The 12,482-nt window shown below is 40.1% G+C and overlaps 1 protein-coding gene across 1 annotated transcript; it reads left to right on the top strand.

The window, feature by feature from the left end:
- Window positions 1-7,639: 7,639 nt before the first annotated feature.
- On the top strand, window positions 7,640-12,199 carry KUP6 (K+ uptake permease 6). The gene is made up of 8 exons (XM_078967337.1): window positions 7,640-8,196; window positions 8,291-8,777; window positions 9,067-9,120; window positions 9,684-9,944; window positions 10,057-10,109; window positions 10,214-10,337; window positions 10,453-10,707; window positions 10,894-12,199. The coding sequence occupies exons 1-8, from the start codon at window positions 8,158-8,160 to the stop codon at window positions 11,952-11,954; spliced, it is 2,334 nt and encodes a 777-aa protein (XP_078823463.1). The 5' UTR covers window positions 7,640-8,157; the 3' UTR covers window positions 11,955-12,199.
- Window positions 12,200-12,482: the final 283 nt, after the last annotated feature.

Genomic DNA, 12,482 nt, shown 5'->3' with positions numbered 1-12,482 from the left:
GTCATTCTCGAATGCGCAGAGGGCTGCGATTTCATGGGATCAGTTCAGAGAGATGTTCAGTACTCGTTATGTTCCGCAGGTCGAGAGGGAGAGGTTGGCTCAGGAGTTCCTCGAGCTGAAGCAGGATTCGAAGTCGGTGATGGAAATCACCAGGATGTTTACTGAGAGGGCGATGTTTTGCCCTAAGTTTGCTTCGGAGCAGGATCAGATGTCCCGATATCTGAGTATGCTAAAGAGAGACATCAGACAGTTTTTGTCCGCGCAGAGGTGCGGGACATTGTTGGAGTTGCAGGAGGCCGCCAGGCGGCCTGAGTTAGAGATTGAGTTGCAGATGCGTGAGCTGAGGCAAGCTCCGGTTCAGACGTTCAGTCGCAACCAGCGATGAAACGGACTAAGACCGTTGATTTCATGATGGGAGATCAGAGTAGCCACGTCTGTGGAAAGTGTGGAAGGGGTCACGCCGGAGTCTGTCGGTCCGGTGGTGCATGCCGCAAGTGCGGAAAGGATGGGCATTATGCGAGGGATTGTCGGCAATCAGTGCCGGTTCGGGATTTGAGGATCTATTATCAGTGTCATCAGGTTGGACACTTGAGGGTCAACTATCCACAGCTTGTTGCAGGACCGGTGCAGGCTCCAGCAACGGCCACATTGAGGATCACAGGTGGAGGTCAGGGTGGAGCGGAGCCCCCAAGGGCTTAGGGTCGTGCTTTTCAGCTTGCTGCTGCGGGTATGTTTCTTTCTTGTTGTCTTGATTATTTATGATTATTGTGGAGTATCGTTTATCTGCTAGTCTCGTTGGATGGTTATGGAATCGCGTTTCGGGTTTTCGGGTGGTATCTGTTGTTCCTTAAGGGTTTGGCAAGTTGTGTTTGGGATTTCGTTTTGGTATCCTTTGTTCCCTAAAGTATCGATATGGTTATGGATCAGTGCTTCGAGCTATCGTTGATTATCTTTGTGAGGATTAGTGGTGGATGCGGCGTTGGTTTGAAGGTCGGGTAGCTTCTGCAGTCTGAGGAATGGATAGTTGAAGATTGGGTTCCTTTCGAGCGGGTTGTTCAGTGTGGAAATATGATTTTTATGAAAGTTGTTAGCGCTGGTGAGAAACTAATTGCGTGTAAGTGTTGGTTTTTCTGCAATGTTGTTTTGGGAGATCGGTGATGGCAACCGGTGGTTAATTGTCAGTGTCTTAAGTGGGAGAGAATTGGAAATTCTCCGGATGGTCGTTAGGCTTGAGAGGTTGTTTAGCTTCTTTGGGAATTCAGCGGTATTTCGATCAGCCGAGAGCAGGCTCGTATGGGTGAGTAGCAGGCGTGCGGGGCGGAATACAGACCTAGGGCATTTGATTGTGGAAGGCCTGGGAGCAGGCAAGGATCGAGTATGTATGATGGAGTTAGAGTTCGGAACCCCTAGAGGGCTAGAACGGTATGCACGGGAGGATTCCCCGAAGAGATAGCTCGGAATGATGAATTCTAGTTGAGCGGTCTGGATAGACTAAAGGCCGGTAGGCGTACCAGTCAGGCCGAAGGCTCAGAGGATGGTCCAGCCAGACTGAAGGCACTGAGAGCGGTCCAGATTGGCTGAAGGTTCTGAGAGTGGTCCAGATTGGCTGAAGGCCTGGTGAGGCGGTCCAGTCATGCTGAAGACTCTGCGGGTATTGTTGGATCGGTTTGAGGTTATGGATTGCGTATGTTGCCGTGTGATTGCATTGGAAGGTCTGGCCCCGGGTAGTGATCTTGATCAGTAAAGATAGTGCATGGGCTTGAGAGTCCCTGCAATGAGAGTCAGAGTAGTTGTGTTGAATGGATATCGGGTGCGCTTTAAAGAGGTAGTGTAGCGTGGGGTGAGAACCATAGTACTTGTCATGGTGACAAGGTGGGCGAGTGGTTTCCTTGGTAAGGAAAGAGGGAGGAATGAAATTCTGAAAGGGAGTGCAAATTCACAGAAGTGAAAGCGGTAGTGTAGAGTTATGATCATAGTGGTCCGACGGTGGTTTTTGAGCAGCGTGTTTACGGCAGTGGAATAAAAGCTTAACCGACTTGGGATGTCTGCTGAGGTCGCGGAGGGAATTCCGCAGGCGTAGAGCTAAGGGGTTTGGAAGCGATGCAGGGAGAGAGTCTTGGACTCTCAGTGAGATTCTTATCAGGGTTTTGGGTATGTATTAGTGGTTCATCCTGGGGGGATGTTTGAGGATATCATCAGTGTATCGGGTTTCCAAACCTGAGGGTGCTAGAGCTAGTTCAACACGTGTGTGTGATTGCAAGAGGAGAAATCATGGGAGTTGCTTCGGGATTGAAGAATGGGTCTTTCTATCGTCATGGAATGGATAGAGTGGGATTCGGATCGGGGATCCGGTGGTTCATGGTTTTCTAGCCATATGAGTCAAGTGAATGATGAGATTTGGAGCAGTAATGCATCATGGGTAATTCTCGGTTGTTGAGTGCGATTATCGGAGGGTACAGCCGATGCCCGGTTTGAGACGGTGGTCAGGACACCGTAAGGAAAGAGAGAGTGAGTTTGAGTTTCGTTGGGTATGTCTTGAGGGACCTGGTCCGGTTAAGGCTAGGTGGCGCGTCGTGGCAGTATTTTGGAGTTTAGTTGTCGTAGGCTTCGAGGACGAAGCCTAATTTAAGTGGGGGAGAATTGTAACATCCCGGAATAGCAAGAGTAGAGTTGAAGGGCTAAAAGTGTAAATCTTGAAGGGCGACTCGGCGAGTCCATGGATGGACTCGGCGAGTAGAGTCGCGACTTTGGTCGCGTGTCAAGTGGCCTACTCGGCGATTCCTAAGATGGACTCGGCGAGTAGGTGCTGGGTGAAGAAAACCCTAAATCCGGGGAATGAGCGTTATATAAAGATCATTATGTTTCCTCCACAACCTCCTTGATCCCCCTTGAGCCCCAGAAACCCTAATTTCGTGGAGGAACCGCATTGTTGAGCAAATTGGAGCTTGGAGAGGTGCTTGTTGAAGAAATCTTGAAGGAGAAGAGACTTGGATCAAAGGGCTTTGCTTGGATTCGAGTTTCATTGCTGTTGGGGCATTCTTTAGAGGTAATATTTCGTCCTTGGGCCGTGTTCTCCTAGATTCTCATTTTGGGGTTGTGTGGGAAGCTTAGTTATGTGACATCTTGAGTTTGAAGGATAGATCTGAGGTTGCTACCTCAGATCTGGAGTGGAGAAGGTCTTAAGAGCATAAAAGTCCCTATTCTTGTGTTGTTAATGGAACTATCATGTTCCAAACCATAGTTCTAAAGTGAATAAGGCCTAGATCTCTTTGGATTCACGTAAAGTTTGCCACTTTACGTGATGGATGGATTGTAGGAGGTTAGATCTATGTTTTGGATCAATTGCATGGCCTGGAGTGCTTTTGAATAGATTCAAACCGGTGATACTCGGCGAGTCACATAGGTGGACTCGACGAGTTGCTTGAAGATGGCCTGGAACTCGGCGAGTTGGAAGAACAACTCGGCGAGTAGGTTGAAGATAGCCTTAGACTCGGCGAGTCTGTTCTTAGACTTGGCGAGTCTTGTCGAAGAGTCCCAATATTTTCTGTTTGAGCCAAGAATCAGTGAGTCAAGGGATGACTCGGTGAGTTGGGTGCGAGTGGACTCAGAGTTGTTGGACTCGACGAGTCTTGGGGTGACTCGGCGAGTTAGCTCGCGGATTAAGGGAAGTTCTGATTATGGGGACTCGGCGAGTCATCGGGTTGACTCGGCGAGTACAGTCAGTCAGGGGTTGACTTTGACCATTGACCAAGGGTTGACCAGTTGTCTTCCAGGGGTATTTTGGTAATTAAGGGTATTTATTGAATTGATTGTTTTGGTGTTCAGTGGAGGAGTTCGTGTCAGAGTTGGAGCAGCGGGATCTTATCCTTTCAGCCTGCAGTTTTGAGGTGAGTTATCCTCACTATATCAACAGGGTCTAAGGCACCAAGGCTGGCCCTTATCGGATTGAGATCCGGGTAGTTGTTGTTATTTTGTTGTTGTGATATGCTTGCATCCTGAGAGTTAGGACAATATACGTTAGAGACCTGATTGAGATTGGTATCCTGAGATATAGGGAGATGTTATGCTAATGACGTAGGTCGGTATCCTACTTAGAGTATGTTATGCTATGTGATCTGCTAGATCGGCTTGTTTGAATGTGAACTGTTATATGATTATATGTTTATGTGTACATGGTTGTTTGGACTAGAGATGGGTTGAGGCGGTCCTGCTTTGTGCTGTAGGCCAAGATACCCAGGGCGGACCGGTTGTTCCGAAGGCCCAGCGAGCGGTCCGGATACGCTGTAGGCCCCACGCGGGCGGACCAGACGTACCGATGCTCGGAGAGTGGACCAGGCCGACTGAAGGCCCGATGCGGGCGGACCAGTCATACTGTAGACTCAGAGAGTGGAGCAGGTTAGTTGAAGGCCCAGTGCGGGCGGACCAACCACACTGTAGACTCGAGGTACTTGATTTAACTCGGAGGGTGGACCAGGTGGACTGAAGGCCTGTCAAGGCAAACCAGTCCCACAGTAGACCCGTTATGCATGACTGTTCTGTGATTCGTTATGAGATAGTGCGATATGTGTATGGTATATGAGGTTGGTATTTTGGGGGTATCTCACTAAGCTTTCGGGCTTACAGTTGTGGTTTAATGTTTTTCAGGTTCTTCAGGAAGCAGTGACAAGGCAAAGGCGTGATCGTACCGTTCCTCACGTTTATGTTTATAAAATGAACCTGGGAATACTCTGATAAATAATGTATTGAAAACCTTTTGTAATAATGTTATTAAAGTGGATGATTTTTGAAAAATTTAAATTGGTTGGATTTTGAGGTCGATACACATAATACAAAACGTGTAAAATCCCAAGATCAAATATATCCAAATTTGTCCACGTGTGTGTGTACGAGTCATGCTGACGCCTTTCCACGGTCCTCGCTAGTACCTGAAACACATAACACAACAACTGTAAGCAGAAATGCTTAGTGAGTTCCCCAATATACCACTTACACACATACGCCCTTCCAGGCCATGACCTTCCGGTCCATGTGTCTCAAGGGACTTCCGTCCTGACCGAGTAAACCTTCCGATCCCACCCGTGTCGACCTTCCGCTCCATAACTCCCTGACCTTCCGGTCTACATCATAATGCCTTCCAGCCCATAACATAATGCCTTCCGGCCCATATCAAGCATAACATACATAACACATACAAACAGGCAACTTAACATACAGTGCATATATCTTATAGCATACCAGACCTTCCGGTCACACATAGGTACCTTTCCAGGTACAGTATAGTGAGAAGACTCACCTCGTATGATGTCTAAAGTCTCACGTGCTCGATATCTCTGAATCTCGTAAGCTTGACCTAGCCTCGCCTAATCACATCAAATAATCATTCTAAATTATTAACGACTCTCAAGGCTATACCATATTCCTTCTAAAATTCCACATAAGGGTAAAAGACCATTTTACCCCTCCCTGACCCAAAAGTCCACATGTTGACTAAAACCGTAAAAGACAACAAAAGTCAACAGCAAGCAGTACGCGGGGCGTACTCTTGCACTCCAGAAACGGGGTACGCAACCCCTTACGCGGCGCGTACTGGGATTACGCCCAACGTAATGCCCAGTTTCTTTGTTCAGCACATTCAGGTCTTAAACGGTTAAGACTTGCATCCAAACTTCAGATCTAACCCCTCTAATATGTCTTAAACCATAAAGTTGGAACCTTTAAGCCTTTGCATGGCTGTAAAGGTCACTTTGTGCTAAAAACACCTTTCCTTTTTCCATAATGAGACTATAACTCATCCATGCCACAAGATCCACGTCCAAGACTCAATTTTTATGATTCCTCAACACATATTACACTATAAAAGGTCAGATCTAAGCTTATGGAGACTCTGTGCACATAAAGTCTCCATCTTTGAACCAAAAACCCTAAAAATGGTCCAACAAGCCAAAACTCATGAAGAACAAAGAAAGCTTTGAGCTTTTTACCTCAGAAAGGATCTCCAATAACTGTAGAACTCGGATCTACACTTGTTCTTCAACTTCTAGCTCCAACAATGGCTCCTTTTTCTCCTTCTTCACCTTGAAAAGGTAACTTCAAGCTCAAAAACTCACACACAAGCTAAAGCACGAATCTCAGCTCTTCAAGGGCTCTCTCAAGGGTGTATGGTGGCTTGGGCAAGGTACTACATGTTCCTTTTATAGTGCAAGGCCACAAATTAGGGTTTTGCATCTGGGCCGGTTATGCCCGGCGTAACCTTGGGTACGCCCAACTTACCCGGATGAACACGCGTATAAATTAAGCATGCGAGTACGTGCGGCGTACACCCCAGTACGCCCATCGTACTCACCAAATCATCCTTTCAACTTTAAAGGATTTATATGTCAACTCTCCAAAATAAAAGGGTCATAAAGCTAACCTGGATTTCGGGTTGTTACAATAAATAAGGTTACCTAAATGTTTTATGAAATTATAAAAAAAATTATAATTTTTTTTCATATTTAGACAACTTTTCTTTTTATATATTTGACCATTTAACTTGTTAAATATGTTCACATATTTAACAAATTAAATGTTAAATATGTTCACATATTTAACAAATTAAATGTTCAAATGTTTAAAAAAAATTAAAATTACCTAAACGTGAACAAGACGAAAATATAATTACCCTCAAAGATCATTTTTCCTTCACGAAAAATAAGTAAACAAGACGAAATGATAATTATCCTCACATGTCATTTTCCCTTCACAAAAATAAGGAATACAAGAGTAGAATTCCAATATAGTTTCAAATATTTTTTTGGTCTTGATATCGACACATTTGAAATTTTGAGTTAACTAAACACAAATTCATGGTTTCATGCGATTTCTATAAATTTCTCACGTTCAAAAGGGAACTTTAATTTTTAAATTTATTTAGTTTGTAAACTTAGTTAATTTATTTATTATTTACCTTTTTGAATTAGTTATTAAGAATGCTAACGAGACTAGTTATTATTCTTCCTACCTAATGTTGTACAGTTGATCCCCATGTTATGAGCCTCGGAACAATTAAGTTTTTTTTGGATTGTTTAGATGATCATTTTATAATTATAATTTATATATTTTTTGTTTTTAGAGACGATTCCATATATAAGTCATTATATTTTCATATTATATTTTCAGTTTTTTATTAAAAAACAATATCTTTATTTATTTAATTTTTAGACAAACTATTTATGCTTCAAAAGTTACTTATTTGGACTTATCGACATAAAAAACAAGAATAATTTTAGATCTTAAACATATTAAAATAAATATAATTTTCTCTTTGCATCGAAGTTTCACACTGATTTGCTTTATCAAAGAATATAACTCTTTACATTATACAAACATTAAAATAATGGTTTTCCTTGTGAAAATATTATATTAAATTCCAAGATTTTCAAAACATCAATAGTGTTTATAAAAGCAAGTAAACAAAAAAAATTGTTTTTTTTTTTTTTTTAAATAAAAGCAAATATTTTTACAAGATTTTTTTCTCATTTTCAAAATGTAAACGTGACCCATAACAAGGATTTGACACTTTGACCTACTTTGAGTAACTTTGAATCTTTATTACGTGTGAAGACGAATTTTGTGTCAAAACGTTGGTAGAAACATGCAACCACGAAAGATCAAGTGGAAAAATCTAGAACACCAATCAAGTTTACTGATAAATTCCCAAATGCGAAAGAAAATTCACTACATATCTCCTTCTTCTTCTTCTTCTTTGCTTATCGGTTTTCTCTCTCTAAATTGAAACCCATCTTACACGCAATTGTATTAAAATACAGTTATTATGCCCCAATTACGCACTTCTTTTGTAACTTTTCGTCTTTGCTGTTAGTTCAACTGCTATCTCAACACTTTTCTCACATTAAACAAACAATTTTCTCCATCCATTGTTGTGAATTAGTGTTTCTTTACCAACTTCAGACTATTTTATTCAATGTTCTTTACTAGGGTGGGTCGTTTCTTCCCATTTTAGTTAATTAATTATTAGAACTCCTCACTTCCGCCTTTTCAATCGAGATTCAGCCATTAAATCGCTGTTTCAACTCAATTTGATTATTTTTTTTCCTAAATGGGTCTTCGGTTTATCGAATTAATACCTGAATCGTTGGCGATTTGAAGCGACTTATCATGGATCTGGAAACTGGGTCTCGTCAAAATCATCTAAGGGTAAGATTGAGTATTTGTGTAATTTGATTGATTTAGGGGTTCTTCGAATACACCCATTTGAAATTATTGTGTTGTTTTCTTCTGATTTTTACAGAAACAGTCATGGAGAGCGGTTTTGACATTGGCGTATCAAAGCTTGGGTGTCGTTTATGGAGATTTAAGCACATCTCCATTATATGTGTTTAAAAGCACTTTCGCAGAAGATATTAAACACTCAGAAACTAATGAAGAAATATTTGGAGCCCTTTCTTTCATTTTCTGGACTCTTACTTTAGTCCCTTTGTTGAAATACGTGTTCATTGTCCTCAAAGCTGATGATAATGGCGAAGGAGGAACATTTGCTCTGTATTCATTGCTTTGTAGACATGCTAGAGTGAGTTCATTGCCTAATTGTCAATTAGCTGATGAAGAACTCTCAAGCTACAAAAAGGAAATACCTAATTTACCCCTGAGTTCTTTCGGGTCAAGACTTAAATCTACTCTTGAGAAACATGGAGTTTTGCAGAAGTTTTTGCTTGTGTTGGCTCTTGTTGGAGCTTGTATGGTGATTGGAGATGGTGTTCTTACTCCTGCCCTTTCAGGTTTCTTATAATTTAGATTCAATCGCATCATTCGTTTGATTTTATTTCTATCTAATTACGTTTCCTTAAAGATCGATTCTTGTTAATTGTTATTTTTATGGTTTCCCCAATTCTTCAAGATCATCTTTTGAGGACAAAATCACAAAATTAGCGTCCTTTTGGTGTCGATCTTTGTTTTTACGATTGATATTTGTTTCTTTTTGGTAATAAATCTACGAAATTTATGTCCGAAAAGTTCTTTGTTTTTTCTTTACGCTAAATCGATTCAATTTTTATGATGATTTTGCAGTCTTTTCAGCCGTTTCTGGGGTGGAACTTGCAATGGCAAAAGAACATCACAAATGTAAGATTTAAGATTTAAGATTTAAGATTTAAGATACCTCGTAATCTTTTTATCCTAGGTTATAAAAACAAAAATATTTTTGTCTCTACTTTCTTGATTTTATCATGTAGTAAAATGCTATAACTCATAAGCCTGCACATATTCCCAATTTACACCAACTTACGAGTGAAAAACGTTAAAATTTCCGATTAAAAACATCAAAAATGCGATGTTATTATAAAATTATAAACTTGTAAATAAAACAAGATAAATAAACCCTCCTTTTAAATGGGAAGAAGTTACTGAGAAATCCTAGGTTTCATCTTATATCAATGTTTTGCACTTTCGTATGTGTCGAATAATAAACTACAATAATAACTTGTCCCACTTGGATTAATTCACAATTGGGTCACTTTGATATTTCGGGTTGACTTGTTATTGGGCTTTCTTTGTTACAAAATACAATTCGATTAATTTTACCCTAAATAATATGACAATATCACAAATAACGACCTACATTTTATCCCAAGATTTTACATTTATATATACAAAATAACGATTAAAATTTAAACCTATTGTTGTAGATGTCGAAGTCCCTGTGGCATGTATCATATTAATCGCACTATTCGCTCTACAACATTATGGGACCCACCGGGTCGGATTTTTATTTGCTCCAGTCGTCGTGTTATGGCTCTTATGCATCAGTTCAATCGGATTATACAATATTCTTCATTGGAATCCTCACATTTATCAAGCATTATCTCCTGTTCATATGTATAGATTTCTCAAAAAAACCCAAACCGGAGGTTGGAAATCTTTAGGGGGTATTTTATTATGCATCACAGGTAACCATTTTTTTTTATATAAATTCAAAACCTTTTTTTTTTTTTTTTTTTTTTTTTGTATAAACTCTAGATTTTTAATATAAAATTTCGTTTTTTGTACTTTTATTTCTAGGGTCGGAAGCTATGTTTGCTGATCTTGGACACTTTTCTCAATTGTCTATCCAGGTTTGTTGATTTTTGACACTTTTGTAAATTCTAAGAAAAATAGCAATGTACTTTTATAAATTTATTTAAGAAATAATAAAATATTTATTTATTTATTTTTTCAGATAGCTTTTACATCATTTGTTTATCCCTCCTTGATTCTTGCATATATGGGGCAAGCTGCGTATTTATCTCAACATCATTTCATTGAAAACGAGCACAAAATTGGATTCTATATTTCCGTACCAGGTACGTTACATTTTTTTTTTTTAACTTTAATATTCTGGTTAACTTAACTATGGTCAATGGTTAAGTTAACTATGGTTAGGTTAAGTGATGGTTGATTTTGTTTGTTTTTTTTTAGAGAGTTTGAGGGTCCCGGTGCTGTTGATAGCCATACTTGCTGCGGTTGTTGGAAGCCAAGCAATTATTACAGGGACTTTTTCGATTATAAAACAATGCTCTTCACTTGGATGCTTTCCGAGGGTCAAAATCGTCCATACGTCTTCGAAATATCACGGGCAAATTTATATCCCCGAGATTAATTGGATCTTGATGTTGTTATGTCTAGCCGTTACTATTGGGTTTAGAGATACAAAACGAATGGGGAATGCTTCGGGTATGGCCCACTTTAATTATTATATGTGTTTTTCACTTAATACAGAAAAAACGATTTAATAGATGAAAGTAAAATGCTATAATAAATAAGTCATTTACTTTCTCTTCCATTTATTATCTGATCATTTTCTTTTAAACATCATTTATCCAGACAACACTTTATACTGATATATTTTTTTTTGTTCAGGTTTGGCGGTTATTACGGTTATGCTTGTTACAACATGCTTAATGTCGCTCGTAATCGTCTTATGTTGGCAGCAAAGTGTTTTTCTCGCAATCGCTTTTGTTGTATTTTTCGGTACGATCGAAGCCTTATATTTCTCGGCTTCTTTAATCAAATTTCTCGAAGGTGCGTGGGTCCCAATCGCACTGTCTCTCATCTTCATGCTTGTAATGTACGTGTGGCACTATGGGACCCTCAAAAAGTACGAATTTGACCTCCAAAACAAAGTATCCGTCGATTGGCTACTTAGCCTGGGCCCCACCTTAGGAATAGTTCGGGTTCGAGGAATCGGGCTTGTTCACACTGAACTCGTGTCTGGTATCCCTGCGATATTTTCCCATTTTGTCACCAACCTTCCGGCTTTCCACCAGGTTTTGATTTTCCTGTGTGTGAAATCCGTCCCGGTCCCACATGTGGGACCGGAGGAACGGTTTCTCGTGGGCCGTATCGGTCCACGAGAATACAGAGTGTACCGGTGTATAGTCCGGTATGGGTACCGTGATGTTCATAAAGATGACGTGGAGTTTGAAAAGGATTTGGTATGTAGCATAGCCGAGTTTATCCGGAAGCAAAAAGACGATTCTACCCTTGACGGGCGTACAGACGGGGAGTTCGGAAACAATGATGAGGTCATGACTGTTATTGGAACGCCTTCCACGAACGTGGAAGGCGTTCACATCTGTAGTCCAAGCCCAGATGGGCTTGGGCTACAAGAGGTTGAGGAAATACAAGCCTCAACCGCGAACCAAGTGAAGAAACGGGTGAGATTTGTGGTACCGGAAAGCCCGAAAATTGATGACGGGTCACGGGCGGAGTTGCGGGACCTAATGGAGGCCCGGGAGGCAGGGGTGGCTTATATTTTGGGACATTCGTATGTTAAAGCAAAACAAGGGTCTTCTATGATTAAAAAGCTTTTTATAAATTATGGGTATGAGTTTTTGAGAAGAAATAGTAGACATTCAACGGACTCATTAATGGTGCCTCATGCTTCGACTCTTGAAGTGGGAATGATGTATCATGTGTGAAAGTGATGACTGTTTTTTATTCTGTAAATGGTTTTTCTTTTATTTTTGTAGTTTGGTAAATGAATGGTCTGCAACCACCGTGAGGTGGTGGTGGGTCGAATGGTAGCCGGCGGTCCACTGGTTGTTGTGGTGGCGGTTAGTGGTTTTTGGAACTTTGAAAGAAGATAGTAGTAGATATAGTGTGTAGGTATAGTTTTTGTATTTTATGTTTCCGTCTATAAAAAAATCACGATTACGAGATGATATATACTTTTTGGTGTAGTTTTTGTATTTTATCTTAAATTCGATTTTTTTTTTCTAAAAAGATAAAAGTTTTCAGAAACTCGTTGTCAGATGTACTTTATCTATTAAAATCTTAATGTTATATTTTGTTGAATATATTTATACAAAAATCTGGAAAAAAATTCAGTCTATTTTATTACACTGAGCATCCTACTACTTTCAATAATTATACTCATACTTAAATGTATATTAAAAGAAAACAATTATATGGCCATTTATCCTTTTTTTACCAAGTACAATGTATGT

Source organism: Lactuca saligna, chromosome 8 (assembly GCF_052625555.1).
Source record: "Lactuca saligna cultivar CGN05327 chromosome 8, ASM5262555v1, whole genome shotgun sequence".
In the NCBI taxonomy this organism is placed as follows: Eukaryota; Viridiplantae; Streptophyta; class Magnoliopsida; order Asterales; family Asteraceae; genus Lactuca; species Lactuca saligna.
Note: the sequence above shows the minus strand (reverse complement) of the source record. Positions and strands in the feature narration are given on the sequence as shown.